General features: G+C 50.4%; 1 protein-coding gene across 1 annotated transcript in view; it reads left to right on the forward strand.

The window, feature by feature from the left end:
- LOC144699628 (protein shisa-6-like) overlaps positions 1-15,596 on the forward strand; it is a 560,335-nt gene that overhangs the window by 357,563 nt on the left and 187,176 nt on the right. The window contains exon 5 of the mRNA XM_078570705.1: positions 933-941. Coding sequence (XP_078426831.1) covers positions 933-941 — 9 coding nt within the window. The remainder of the gene's footprint in view (positions 1-932; positions 942-15,596) is intronic.

The raw sequence follows: 15,596 nt of genomic DNA on the forward strand, positions 1-15,596 counted from the left end.
CTGTTTCCTTGCCTCCAGCAGTCCTCCAAGTGCCAGCGACCAAGGGTGTCTCTGCCTCCACCTGCTGTGGAACAGATTGTATGGTGTGCTCACCAAATTGTGATCCTGAAGCTACCCTACATCTAGGTCCTATCGAGGTGTGTTGCTGTGTTGGTGGAGGGTGTGGGTGAGTGCTATGATGGGTCTTCAATGGTGCTGCCCTCAGGGTCATCATCTGAGGTGCTCTCGGCGCTGAGGTTGGGGTCTAGGTTGCCTGGGGGTGACGTGTCATATGTGCCTGGGTCAGAAAGTGAAGATTATTAGTGCTTGGCATCCACGTTAAACACATAACAGTGGACTCAGAGTAGCATTGAGAGAGGGATGATGTGGTGCAGCACCCTCATGTGGGTGTTCACCGCCGACCTCACCGTTGTTGCAGGAATGGACGATGTCCTCTCCCGTCAGCTCCAACACGAGACTCTCGAACAGTGTGAGGACCTTGATGTCCAGCACTACAATCTCGGCGATTGCACGTGATCTTGACCTGCAAAAAGACAGATGAAGAGAGTGTGAACAAGGCGCATGCCAGGCCAAATGAGAAGGATGCCAGGCATGCGTGTGTGGAGTCATGGAAGTGATGAGGAGGCTATTTCCAGAGGAGATGAGGCCAGATGGAGATGTGAGGGTATGTATGAAAGAGGGTGAGTGGTGATATCCCTTGAGCTGGTGGTGAATGAGATGCCAACGATTGTGTGATGGACCTGTGAGTGGGTGAGTTGAGAATGATGAGATGGTTGCCTTACCCTGTCGACATGGGTGAGATCATTCATCTGTTTTCTGCACTGGATGGCCAACCTCTTGTGTGCAGTGTTGGCACTGACCACCTCTGTCACCGCCTCCCAAACCAGAACGGTGAGACTGATGAGCCTCCTGCAGCCAGAGTGGAGGCAAAGGACATCATGGTGGGCCTCCATGGCGTCCAAAAGCTGTCCCAGCAGAGTGTCACTGAATTGGTGGGGGGGGGGGGGGTGGGGGCTGCACTCTTCTTGGCTTTTGGGGCCATGTCTTGACCAGAACAATCCTGGGCTGCAAACATTGAGAAATGTGCGCATGGCTGCATCTTAAATATGGCACCTGGCATGAGGAAGCAGTGAGGTACCCGTGTGGCAGGCCAATCGTAGGCCGCTCGCCAGCCAGACTGCATGTTTCCCGTGACTGCACAATTTATGAGGCGGGAAGGGGACGATACAGTGTGAAAACCCACCATTGCGGCCGGCCGGTAAAACATCGTTTTTCACACCTAATACCGCACTTCGTGCAAATCTGGAACAATTCCGACATGTTTTTATCTCCTGAGTTACTTGTATAGGACTGTACTCCCAATGAACCCCATCACTTGTAATAATAATTGTAAATCTAGGCTTTAAAAACTGCTAAAAAAAGATATTTATTAAATCAATTTGCAGAACTGGAATTTCCGCAAAAAAATATCTGAACACCTGGTTAACATTTCCAATAAATGAGCTCTGAACACCTGGCAACCGTTTCCATGGAAATCCCTTTGACCAGTTGGCCACTGTTTCCATGGAAACTCCTCTGACCATTTTGCCAATGATTCCATGGATGCCTTTGGCAGTAATCTTGTAAATCCTTCCAATTACTCAAAATTTAGGGAAAATAATGTCAAATAATCTCTTTTGCAGTTCGAATCGTTAGATATCTTTATAAAGTTTGGAGGCAAAAAACCTTCAAAAAGATGGCAGAGGTAAATGTGCTCAAATGGAGCTTCAAATAGAATCCAGATTAAATATGGTACCTAAAAAGTAATGTGGGTAATTCATAAGAAACATAAGAATTAGGAGTAGGCCCTATCACTCCTTGAGCCTGTTCCGCCATTTAATCAGGTCATTATTGAGCTTCTCCACCAACTCTAGATTCGTGGTCAATCCACATATTCTGTGATTCCCTTATTGTCCAAATATCTATTGATCTCAGTACTGAATATATTCATTGACTGCTTCAGCCCTTTAGATTAGAAAATTCAAAAGATTGACAACCCTCTTGAGTGAAGAAATATCTCCTCATCTCAGTCCTAAATGGCTGACCCCTTATCTTGATAGTATAACCCCTTGATCTAGACTGTCCAGCAAGGGGGGATACAGCCTCTTAACATCTGCCCTGTCAAGGACTCTAAAAATGTTACACATTTTAATGAGATCGCCTCTCATTCTTCTGAACTCCAGTAACATAAGACTCATCTCTCCTCGCAGGAGATCCCACTCATCCCAGAATCACGATAATCTCTTCAGCAATTCAGTTTCATTTTATAATGCGGTTTAAGAAAGCTACTCATTGCTCCTCAAGGGCAGTTAGGGAGGACAATAAATACTGGCCGAGCCAGTGATGCCCATGGACCGTGAATTAATAAATTTGACAAAAATAACATTTGGTGGACTGAGCAGACTGGCCTGTACTTTTTGATAAAAACTTATGCTGCTCCAAGACTAACAATTTAATCCAGTGCCCAATTATGTTAATACATTTTAGAGTCTAGAGTGGACGTAGTTAAGTTTTATTGAATAAAATGACAAGGGAGACCAGTTTCAAGTGTTATTCAGTTGCTGAGTTGCAATCATAATGCAATTAGGGGCCTATCTGTTCATTCAATTCTACACACTTGTACCATTTAAATGCAGCCATGTGTCCTGGTGTGCTCAAGCTGATCAATCTACAGAAAATCATAATACATGGAAAGTACCCTTCCTCTCACCTTCTGCTGAACTCTGTTTCTCTAGCCATTACAATGTTATTTTGATGTTTTATTCACCTTCTATAAAATATTCAGAGCACACATTCAGATAAGGAGGAATTTAATTACAAGGTTAGAGTTCCAGGTTAAGTATTGGCATGTAATTTGTCTTCAAAAATGCAAGAAGCTGAACAGCAGACTGAGTGAGCAGTGCTGCTCTATCATTGGTTGCCTCTTTATAAAATCATAGATGGCAGCATTTGACCCACTGTGTCTGTGCTGCCTCTCTGCAAGCACTACTCAGCTCGTCCCACTCCCCCATCTTTTCCATGTAGCCCTGCAAATCTTCTCTATTTAGGTAATTATCCACTGCCTTTTAAAAGCTATGATAGAATCAGTCTCCACTACACTCTCATGCGATACATTCCAGATGCTAACCGCTCGCTGCATAAACAGGTTTTCCCTCATGTTGCTAATTCTTCTTTTGCCACTCACCTTGCATTAGTGTCCAAAGATAAAAGCAAAGAACTGCGGATGCTGGAAATCCAAAACAAAAACAGAAACAGAAATACCTGGAAAAACTCAGCAGGTCTGGCAGCATCGGCGGAGAAGAGCGCAGTTGATGTTTCGAGTCCTCATGACCCTTCAACAGAACTAAGTAAAAATAGGAAAGGGGTGAAATATAAGCTGGTTTGTGGGGGGTGGAGGGGGGGCGGGGGTTGTTGGGACAAGAAGCCAGTGATAGGTGGAGATAACCAAAAGATGTCACAGACAAAGGGACAAAGAGGTGTTGAAGGTGGTGATATTATCTAAAGGAATGTGCTATTAAGAGTAGAAAGCAGGACAAGCAAGGTACAGATAGCTCTAGTGGGGGTGGGGTGGGGTGAAGGAATACTAAAAAGGCTAAAAGGTAGAGATAAACAATGGGTGGAAATACAATTAAAAATAATGGAAATAGGTGGGAAAAGAAAAATCTATATAAATTATTGGAAAAAACAAAAAGGAGGGGGAAGAAAAGGAAAGGGGGTGGGGATGGAGGAGGGAGTTCATGATCTAAAATTGTTGAACTCAATATTCAGTCCGGAAGGCTGTTAAGTGCCTAGTCGGAAGATGAGGTGCTGTTCCTCCAGTTTGCGTTGAGCTTCACAGGAACAATGCAGCAAGCCAAGGACAGACATGTGGGCATGAGAGCAGGGTGGAGTGTTGAAATGGCAAGCCACAGGGAGGTCTGGGTAATGCTTGCGGACAGACCGAAGGTGTTCTGCAAAGCGGTCACCCAGTCTGCGTTGTTCTCTCCAATGTAGAGGAAACCGCATTGGGAGCAACGAATGCAGTAGACTACGTTGAGGGAAGTGCAAGTGAAATGCTGCTTCACTTGAAAGGAGTGTTTGGGCCCTTGGACGGTGAGAAGAGAGGAAGTGAAGGGGCAGGTGTTGCATCTTCTGCGGTCGCATGGGAAGGTGCCGTGGGAGTCAACACCTCTTTGTCCTTTTGTCTGTGACATCTTTTGCTAATCTCCACCTATTACTGGCTTCTTGTCCCAACAACCCCCTCCCCGCTCCCCTTAAACCAGCTTATATTTCACCCCTTTCCTATTTTTACTTAGTTCTGTTGAAGGGTCATGAGGACTTGAAACGTCAACTGTGCTCTTCTCCGCCGATGCTGCCAGACCTGCTGAGTTTTTCCTTGCATTGGTGTCTCCTAGTTCTTGGCCCTTCTGCCAGTAGGAACAGTTTCCTGTCTACTCTGTCTAGAGCCCTAATGATTTTGAACACCTCTATCAAATCTGCTCTCTTGAAGGAAAACAGTCGCAACTTCTTCAATCTATCCAAGTAACTGAAGTCCTTCATCCCTGGAACTAATTTTGTAAAACCTTTTCTGCACTCTTTTGAATGCTTTCACATCTTTCCTGAAGTGTGGGGCCCAGCATTGGAAACTCTAGGGAGTTCCCTTTATTTTGTATTGGTTATGCCATCACTCCATATCATTTTATGTACCAGTGCCCCATCAGTTGACTGAGAGACAAGAAAATGGACACCCTATCCTCTGACAGACAATTCATTATGTATGCTGCTTAAAGGAACTATTGGGAATAGTCAAAAGATTCACTAGAGCTAGTCTCTTGGACCTTTTGTCTTCTGTTGCGTCCCTGGTCAGCTTTGTGCCTAGCTGAGGTCAACAAAAACAAGGCGCTTGAAGGAAAAGATTGTTTAGTGCATCACAACCTTCCCTCTAAAAACTAAATACAATGGCAATGTAACAAAGCTCAAACTATCATAACAAAAGTCATATTAGACTCGAAACGTTAACTGTGTTTCTCTCTCTCCAGTTATCGCCAGGCTATTTTCTGTTTTCATTTCAGATTTCCAGCATCCGCAGTGTTTTGCTTTTACTCAAGCTATCAATACAGCATTAGAACCTACATTTGTCAAAGTTGACAAATTGACCTTACCAACAGCAGTTTTTCTTTTAAGAAAGTTATGAATGGCTGTTTTTTTTGAAGTTTTTCCACACTTGCCATTGTTACTATAGGGCTCATTGGTTCTGCACAGAGTGTATACTGGTTCAATGGTCTTGGAAGTGCATCGAGTTGGTATGGAGGGTATAAAAGGACATTGGCAGGTGGGTGTAGGGGCATGTATTGGTATGGAGAGTATGAGGGACCATTGGGGCTCAGTGGAGAGACATGGGTTGGCATGGAGGGTATCAGGGGCTATTGGAAGTGTGTGGGGCATGAGTTGGCATGGATGGGGTTGAGGGGTAAGGGTTAGAGGAACTAATATTGAGCAAAAAAACTGGGATAAAGTCGCGGAGGACCAAGGTATGCTATTTAACCAGCCTGCCTGGGCACTTTGCTGCCCCTGTGGCCACTTCCAATTCTGCATCTATGGGGGTGATGGGTTTGGTTCCAGCAGGCACCTGCCCCACAGAATGAAAATCACACTTTTCAAAGGATTTTTCCCAAGGCGGGCACGCCAAGCTGCAAGATTTCCTGACTCCTACGACCAGCTTCTAAGATAAAAATCCAGACCAGTATCACTGGACCAATAATCCAGAGGCCCAGAATAATGTTTCAGAGACATGGGTTTAAATCCCACCACAGCAAGTGGTGGAATTTCAATTCAATTAAAAAACCTCGAGTATAAAGCTAGTCTCAGTGACGGTAACAGATTGTTGTTAAAAACCCATCTGGTTCATAAATGTCCTTTAGGGGGAGGAAATCTGCTGTCCTTCCCCAGTCTGGCCTATACGTAACTCCAGACCCACAGCAATGTGGTTCATTAGCTTCCCCCTGAAATGGTCTAGCAAGTGACTCAGATGGCCACATGGACTTCAGTGGTACAAGAGGGCAGTTCACTATTGCTATCTCAGGGGCATTTAGGAATGGGCAACAAATGGTGATCTCTAGTGATACTCACATCCCATAAATGAATGAAAAAAAATACACGGACCTGGAAGTTGGCAGCAAACCTGTGGGGGCGGGAAGGGGCCGGCCAATTGCGATCACACGGCAGTCTGTCAATTAGTGAAAGTGACAGCGTGGCCCACCCATTTATAGGGCAGGGATGGACCCTTTTGCTGCTCTCACTGATAATGGTGCCTCTGGTAACAGACTCTCTAGTCGCTGCTCTGCTCATGCACCCATCATTGTAATCTCCATTCAAAACTTTGAAGGCTGAGTTATACTGTTCATAGAATGATCAGCATTAATCTTTTTCCATACAAGGGTGCCATGGATTACTCTTAATAGAAACACAGATAGGTAATTATATTCTATTGTGTTGTCCTGCTATTGGATCATTTTTGTCGTAAAATATATTTTTCACAACCCAGGCTCCAATGTCAAAGAAGTCATGCAGTACTAAGGTTAACTTGACAAAAAATGTTACTGGTTTTGCTGCCACTGGATTTCAGTTTCTGATCTGTGTTCCACAGACTGTTCCATCAGGCCCTCTCCCTCTGATCTGTGTTCCTCAGACTGTTCCATCAGGCCCTCTCCCTCTGATCTGTGTTCCTCAGACTGTTCCATCAGGCCCTCCCCCTCTGATCTGTGTTCCTCAGACTGTTCCATCAGGACCTCTCCCTCTGATCTGTGTTCCTCAGACTGTTCCATCAGGCCCTTTCCCTCTGATCTGTGTTCCTCAGACTGTTCCATCAGGCCCTCTCCCTCTGATCTGTGTTCCTCAGACTGTTCCATCAGGCTGTCCCCCTCTGATCTGTGTTCCTCAGACTGTTCCATCAGGCCCTCTCCCTCTGATCTGTGTTCCTCAGACTGTTCCATCAGGCCCTCTCCCTCTGATCTGTGTTCCTCAGACTGTTCCATCATGCCCTCTCCCTCTGACCTGTGTTCCTCAGACTTTTCCATCAGGCCCTCTCCCTCTGATCTGTGTTCCTCAGACTGTTCTACCAGGCTGTCCCCCCTCTGATCTGTGTTCCTCAGACTGTTCCATCAGGCCCTCTCCCTCTGATCTGTGTTCCTCAGACTGTTCCATCAGGCCCTCTCCCTCTGATCTGTGTTCCTCAGACTGTTCCATCAGGCCCTCTCCCTCTGATCTGTGTTCCTCAGACTGTTCCATCAGGCCCTCTCCCTCTGATCTGTGTTCCTCAGACTGTTCCATCAGGCTGTCCCCCTCTGATCTGTGTTCCTCAGACTGTTCCATCAGGCCCTCTCCCTCTGATCTGTGTTCCTCAGACTGTTCCATCATGCCCTCTCCCTCTGACCTCTGTTCCTCAGACTTTTCCATCAGGCCCTCTCCCTCTGATCTGTGTTCCTCAGACTGTTCCAACAGGCTGTCCCCCCTCTGATCTGTGTTCCTCAGACTGTTCCATCAGGCCCTCTCCATCTGATCTGTGTTCCTCAGACTGTTCCATCAGGCCCTCCCCCTCTGATCTGTATTCCTCAGACTGTTCCATCAGGCCCTCGCCCTCTGATCTGTGTTCCTCAGACTGTTCCATCAGGCCCTCGCCCTCTGATATGTGTTCCTCAGACTGTTCAATCAGGCCCTCTCCCTCTGATCTGTGTTCCCCAGACTGTTCCATCAGGCCTTCTCCCTCTGATCTGTGTTCCTCAGACTGTTCCATCAGGCTGTCCCCCTCTGATCTGTGTTCCTCAGACTGTTCCATCAGGCCCTCTCCTTCTGATCTGTGTTCCTCAGGCTGTTCCACCAGGCTGTCCCCCCTCTGATCTGTGTACCTCAGACTGTTCCATCAGGCCCTCTCCCTCTGATCTGTGTTCCTCAGACTGTTCCATCAGGCCCTCTCCCTCTGATCTGTGTTCCTCAGACTGTTCCATCAGGCTGTCCCCCTCTGATCTGTGTTCCTCAGACTGTTCCATCAGGCTGACCCCCTCTGATCTGTGTTCCTCAGACTGTTCCATCAGGCCCTCTCCCTCTGATCTGTGTTCCTCAGACTGTTCCATCAGGCCCTCTCTCTCTGATCTGTGTTCCTCAGACTGTTCCATCAGGCCCTCTCCCTCTGATCTGTGTTCCTCAGACTTTTCCATCAGGCCCTCTCCCTCTGATCTGTGTTCCTCAGACTGTTCCATCAGGCCCTCTCCCTCTGATCTGTGTTCCTCAGACTGTTCCATCAGGCCCTCTCCCTCTGATCTGTGTTCCTCAGACTGTTCCACCAGGCTGTCCCCCCTCTGATCTGTGTTCCTCAGACTGTTCCATCAGGCCCTCTACCTCTGATCTGTGTTCCTCAGACTGTTCCATCAGGCCCTCTCCCTCTGATCTGTGTTCCTCAGACTGTTCCATCAGGCTGTCCCCCTCTGATCTCTGTTCCTCAGACTGTTCCATCATACCCTCTCCCTCTGATCTGTGTTCCTCAGACTGTTCCATCAGCCTGTCCCCCTCTGATCTGTGTTCCTCAGACTGTTCCATCAGGCCCTCTCCCGCCGATCTGTGTTCCTCAGGCTGTTCCATCAGGGCCTCTCCCTCTGATCTGTGTTCCTCAGACTGTTCCATCAGGCTGTCCCTCTCTGATCTGTGTTCCTCAGACTGTTCCATCAGGCCCTCTCCCTCTGATCTGTGTTCCTCAGACTGTTCCATCAGGCCCTCTCCCTCTGATCTGTGTTCCTCAGACTGTTCCATCAGGCCCTCTCCCTCTGATCTGTGTTCCTCAGACTGTTCCATCAGGCCCTCTCCCTCTGATCTGTGATCCTCAGACTGTTCCATCAGGCTGTCCCCCTCTGATCTGTGTTCCTCAGACGGTTCCATCAGGACCTCTCCCTCTGAGCTGTGTTCCTCAGACTGTTCCATCAGGCCCTCTCCCTCTGATCTGTGTCCCTCAGACTGTTCCATCAGGCTGTCCCCCTCTGATCTCTGTTCCTCAGACTGTTCCATCAGGCCCTCTCCCTCTGATCTGTGTTCCTCAGACTGTTCCATCAGGCCCTCTCCCTCTGATCTGTGTTCCTCAGACTGTTCCATCAGGCCCTCTCCCTCTGATCTGTTTTCCTCAGACTGTTCCATCAGGCCCTCTCCCTCTGATCTGTGTTCCTCAGACTGTTCCACCAGGCTGTCCCCCCTCTGATCTGTTTCCTCAGACTGTTCCATCAGGCCCTCTCCCTCTGATCTGTGTTCCTCAGACTGTTCCATCAGGCCCTCTCCCTCTGATCTGTGTTCCTCAGACTGTTCCATCAGGCCCTCTCCCTCTGATCTGTGTTCCTCAGACTGTTCCATCAGGCTGTCCCCCTCTGATCTGTGTTCCTCACACTGTTCCATCAGGCCCTCTCCCTCTGATCTGTGTTCCTCAGACTGTTCCATCAGGCTGTCCCCCTCTGATCTGTGTTCCTCAGACTGTTCCATCAGGCCCTCTCCCTCTGATCTGTGTTCCTCAGACTGTTCCATCAGGCCCTCTCCCTCTGATCTGTGTTCCTCAGACTGTTCCATCTGGGCCTCTCCCTCTGATCTGTGTTCCTCAGACTGTTCCATCAGGCCCTCTCCCTCTGATCTGTGTTCCTCAGACTGTTCCATCAGGCTGTCCCCCTCTGATCTGTGTTCCTCAGACTGTTCCATCAGGCCCTCTCCCTCTGATCTGTGTTCCTCAGACTGTTCCATCAGGCTGTCCCCCTCTGATCTGTGTTCCTCAGACTGTTCCATCATGCCCTCTCCCACTGACCTGTGTTCCTCAGACGTTTCCATCAGGCCCTCTCCCTCTGATCTGTGTTCCTCAGATTGTTCAATCAGGCTGTCCCCCTCTGATCTGTGCTCCTCAGACTGTTCCATCAGGCCCTCTCCCTCTGATCTGTGTTCCTCAGACTGTTCCATCAGGCCCTCTCCCTCTGATCTGTGTTCCTCAGACTGTTCCATCAGGCCCTCTCCCTCTGATCTGTGTTCCTCAGACTGTTCCATCAGGCACTCTCCCTCTGATCTGTGTTCCTCAGACTGTTCCATCAGGCCCTCTCCCTCTGATCTGTGTTCCTCAGACTGTTCCATCAGGCCCTCTCCCTCTGATCTGTGTTCCTCAGACTGTTCCATCAGGCTGTCCCCCTCTGATCTGTGTTCCTCAGACTGTTCCATCAGGCCCTCTCCCTCTGATCTGTGTTCCTCAGACTGTTCCATCAGGCTCTCTCCCTCTGATCTGTGTTCCTCAGACTGTTCCATCATGCCCTCTCCCTCTGACCTGTGTTCCTCAGACTTTTCCATCAGGCCCTCTCCCTCTGATCTGTGTTCCTCAGACTGTTCTACCAGGCTGTCCCCCCTCTGATCTGTGTTCCTCAGACTGTTCCATCAGGCCCTCTCCCTCTGATCTGTGTTCCTCAGACTGTTCCATCAGGCCCTCTCCCTCTGATCTGTGTTCCTCAGACTGTTCCATCAGGCCCTCTCCCTCTGATCTGTGTTCCTCAGACTGTTCCATCAGGCCCTCTCCCTCTGATCTGTGTTCCTCAGACTGTTCCATCAGGCTGTCCCCCTCTGATCTGTGTTCCTCAGACTGTTCCATCAGGCCCTCTCCCTCTGATCTGTGTTCCTCAGACTGTTCCATCATGCCCTCTCCCTCTGACCTCTGTTCCTCAGACTTTTCCATCAGGCCCTCTCCCTCTGATCTGTGTTCCTCAGACTGTTCCAACAGGCTGTCCCCCCTCTGATCTGTGTTCCTCAGACTGTTCCATCAGGCCCTCTCCATCTGATCTGTGTTCCTCAGACTGTTCCATCAGGCCCTCCCCCTCTGATCTGTATTCCTCAGACTGTTCCATCAGGCCCTCGCCCTCTGATCTGTGTTCCTCAGACTGTTCCATCAGGCCCTCGCCCTCTGATATGTGTTCCTCAGACTGTTCAATCAGGCCCTCTCCCTCTGATCTGTGTTCCCCAGACTGTTCCATCAGGCCTTCTCCCTCTGATCTGTGTTCCTCAGACTGTTCCATCAGGCTGTCCCCCTCTGATCTGTGTTCCTCAGACTGTTCCATCAGGCCCTCTCCTTCTGATCTGTGTTCCTCAGGCTGTTCCACCAGGCTGTCCCCCCTCTGATCTGTGTACCTCAGACTGTTCCATCAGGCCCTCTCCCTCTGATCTGTGTTCCTCAGACTGTTCCATCAGGCCCTCTCCCTCTGATCTGTGTTCCTCAGACTGTTCCATCAGGCTGTCCCCCTCTGATCTGTGTTCCTCAGACTGTTCCATCAGGCTGTCCCCCTCTGATCTGTGTTCCTCAGACTGTTCCATCAGGCCCTCTCCCTCTGATCTGTGTTCCTCAGACTGTTCCATCAGGCCCTCTCTCTCTGATCTGTGTTCCTCAGACTGTTCCATCAGGCCCTCTCCCTCTGATCTGTGTTCCTCAGACTTTTCCATCAGGCCCTCTCCCTCTGATCTGTGTTCCTCAGACTGTTCCATCAGGCCCTCTCCCTCTGATCTGTGTTCCTCAGACTGTTCCATCAGGCCCTCTCCCTCTGATCTGTGTTCCTCAGACTGTTCCACCAGGCTGTCCCCCCTCTGATCTGTGTTCCTCAGACTGTTCCATCAGGCCCTCTCCCTCTGATCTGTGTTCCTCAGACTGTTCCATCAGGCCCTCTCCCTCTGATCTGTGTTCCTCAGACTGTTCCATCAGGCTGTCCCCCTCTGATCTGTGTTCCTCAGACTGTTCCATCATACCCTCTCCCTCTGATCTGTGTTCCTCAGACTGTTCCATCAGCCTGTCCCCCTCTGATCTGTGTTCCTCAGACTGTTCCATCAGGCCCTCTCCCGCCGATCTGTGTTCCTCAGGCTGTTCCATCAGGGCCTCTCCCTCTGATCTGTGTTCCTCAGACTGTTCCATCAGGCTGTCCCTCTCTGATCTGTGTTCCTCAGACTGTTCCATCAGGCCCTCTCCCTCTGATCTGTGTTCCTCAGACTGTTCCATCAGGCCCTCTCCCTCTGATCTGTGTTCCTCAGACTGTTCCATCAGGCCCTCTCCCTCTGATCTGTGATCCTCAGACTGTTCCATCAGGCTGTCCCCCTCTGATCTGTGTTCCTCAGACTGTTCCATCAGGACCTCTCCCTCTGATCTGTGTTCCTCAGACTGTTCCATCAGGCTGTCCCCCTCTGATCTGTGTCCCTCAGACTGTTCCATCAGGCTGTCCCCCTCTGATCTCTGTTCCTCAGACTGTTCCATCAGGCCCTCTCCCTCTGATCTGTGTTCCTCAGACTGTTCCATCAGGCTGTCCCCCTCTGATCTATGTTCCTCAGACTGTTCCACCAGGCTGTCCCCCTCTGATCTCTGTTCCTCAGACTGTTCCATCAGGCTGTCCCTCCTCTGAACTGTGTTCCTCAGACTGTTCCACCAGGCTGTCCCCCCTCTGATCTGTTTCCTCAGACTGTTCCATCAGGTCCTCTCCCTCTGATCTGTGTTCCTCAGACTGTTCCATCTGGGCCTCTCCCTCTGATCTGTGTTCCTCAGACTGTTCCATCAGGCCCTCTCCCTCTGATCTGTGTTCCTCAGACTGTTCCATCAGGCTGTCCCCCTCTGATCTGTGTTCCTCAGACTGTTCCATCAGGCCCTCTCCCTCTGATCTGTGTTCCTCAGACTGTTCCATCAGGCTGTCCCCCTCTGATCTGTGTTCCTCAGACTGTTCCATCATGCCCTCTCCCACTGACCTGTGTTCCTCAGACGTTTCCATCAGGCCCTCTCCCTCTGATCTGTGTTCCTCAGATTGTTCAATCAGGCTGTCCCCCTCTGATCTGTGTTCCTCAGACTGTTCCATCAGGCCCTCTCCCTCTGATCTGTGTTCCTCAGACTGTTCCATCAGGCCCTCTCCCTCTGATCTGTGTTCCTCAGACTGTTCCATCAGGCCCTCTCCCTCTGATCTGTGTTCCTCAGACTGTTCCATCAGGCCCTCTCCCTCTGATCTGTGTTCCTCAGACTGTTCCATCAGGCCCTTTCCCTCTGATCTGTGTTCCACAGACTGTTCCATCAGGCCCTCTCCCTCTGATCTGTGTTCCTCAGACTGTTCCATCAGGCCATTTCCCTCTGATCTGTGTTCCTCAGACTGTTCCATCAGGCCCTCTCCCTCTGATCTGTGTTCCTCAGACTGTTCCATCAGGCTGTCCCCCTCTGATCTGTGTTCCTCAGACTGTTCCATCAGGCCCTCTCCCTCTGATCTGTGTTCCTCAGACTGTTCCATCAGGCCCTCTCCCTCTGATCTGTGTTCCTCAGACTGTTCCATCATGCCCTCTCCCTCTGACCTGTGTTCCTCAGACTTTTCCATCAGGCCCTCTCCCTCTGATCTGTGTTCCTCAGACTGTTCTACCAGGCTGTCCCCCCTCTGATCTGTGTTCCTCAGACTGTTCCATCAGGCCCTCTCCCTCTGATCTGTGTTCCTCAGACTGTTCCATCAGGCCCTCTCCCTCTGATCTGTGTTCCTCAGACTGTTCCATCAGGCCCTCTCCCTCTGGTCTGTGTTCCTCAGACTGTTCCATCAGGCCCTCTCCCTCTGATCTGTGTTCCTCAGACTGTTCCATCAGGCTGTCCCCCTCTGATCTGTGTTCCTCAGACTGTTCCATCAGGCCCTCTCCCTCTGATCTGTGTTCCTCAGACTGTTCCATCATGCCCTCTCCCTCTGACCTCTGTTCCTCAGACTTTTCCATCAGGCCCTCTCCCTCTGATCTGTGTTCCTCAGACTGTTCCAACAGGCTGTCCCCCCTCTGATCTGTGTTCCTCAGACTGTTCCATCAGGCCCTCTCCATCTGATCTGTGTTCCTCAGACTGTTCCATCAGGCCCTCCCCCTCTGATCTGTATTCCTCAGACTGTTCCATCAGGCCCTCGCCCTCTGATCTGTGTTCCTCAGACTGTTCCATCAGGCCCTCGCCCTCTGATATGTGTTCCTCAGACTGTTCAATCAGGCCCTCTCCCTCTGATCTGTGTTCCCCAGACTGTTCCATCAGGCCTTCTCCCTCTGATCTGTGTTCCTCAGACTGTTTCATCAGGCTGTCCCCCTCTGATCTGTGTTCCTCAGACTGTTCCATCAGGCCCTCTCCTTCTGATCTGTGTTCCTCAGGCTGTTCCACCAGGCTGTCCCCCCTCTGATCTGTGTTCCTCAGACTGTTCCATCAGGCCCTCTCCCTCTGATCTGTGTTCCTCAGACTGTTCCATCAGGCCCTCTCCCTCTGATCTGTGTTCCTCAGACTGTTCCATCAGGCTGTCCCCCTCTGATCTGTGTTCCTCAGACTGTTCCATCAGGCTGTCCCCCTCTGATCTGTGTTCCTCAGACTGTTCCATCAGGCCCTCTCCCTCTGATCTGTGTTCCTCAGACTGTTCCATCAGGCCCTCTCTCTCTGATCTGTGTTCCTCAGACTGTTCCATCAGGCCCTCTCCCTCTGATCTGTGTTCCTCAGACTTTTCCATCAGGCCCTCTCCCTCTGATCTGTGTTCCTCAGACTGTTCCATCAGGCCCTCTCCCTCTGATCTGTGTTCCTCAGACTGTTCGATCAGGCCCTCTCCCTCTGATCTGTGTTCCTCAGACTGTTCCACCAGGCTGTCCCCCCTCTGATCTGTGTTCCGCAGACTGTTCCATCAGGCCCTCTCCCTCTGATCTGTGTTCCTCAGACTGTTCCATCAGGCCCTCTCCCTCTGATCTGTGTTCCTCAGACTGTTCCATCAGGCTGTCCCCCTCTGATCTGTGTTCCTCAGACTGTTCCATCATACCCTCTCCCTCTGATCTGTGTTCCTCAGACTGTTCCATCAGCCTGTCCCCCTCTGATCTGTGTTCCTCAGACTGTTCCATCAGGCCCTCTCCCGCCGATCTGTGTTCCTCAGGCTGTTCCATCAGGGCCTCTCCCTCTGATCTGTGTTCCTCAGACTGTTCCATCAGGCTGTCCCTCTCTGATCTGTGTTCCTCAGACTGTTCCATCAGGCCCTCTCCCTCTGATCTGTGTTCCTCAGACTGTTCCATCAGGCCCTCTCCCTCTGATCTGTGTTCCTCAGACTGTTCCATCAGGCCCTCTCCCTCTGATCTGTGATCCTCAGACTGTTCCATCAGGCTGTCCCCCTCTGATCTGTGTTCCTCAGACTGTTCCATCAGGACCTCTCCCTCTGATCTGTGTTCCTCAGACTGTTCCATCAGGCTGTCCCCCTCTGATCTGTGTCCCTCAGACTGTTCCATCAGGCTGTCCCCCTCTGATCTCTGTTCCTCAGACTGTTCCATCAGGCCCTCTCCCTCTGATCTGTGTTCCTCAGACTGTTCCATCAGGCTGTCCCCCTCTGATCTATGTTCCTCAGACTGTTCCACCAGGCTGTCCCCCTCTGATCTCTGTTCCTCAGACTGTTCCATCAGGCTGTCCCTCCTCTGAACTGTGTTCCTCAGACTGTTCCACCAGGCTGTCCCCCCTCTGATCTGTTTCCTCAGACTGTTCCATCAGGCCCTCTCCCTCTGATCTGTGTTCCTCAGACTGTTCCATCAGG

This window comes from Cetorhinus maximus, chromosome 24, assembly GCF_964194155.1.
Source record: "Cetorhinus maximus chromosome 24, sCetMax3.hap1.1, whole genome shotgun sequence".
NCBI classification, from domain to species: domain Eukaryota; kingdom Metazoa; phylum Chordata; class Chondrichthyes; order Lamniformes; family Cetorhinidae; genus Cetorhinus; species Cetorhinus maximus.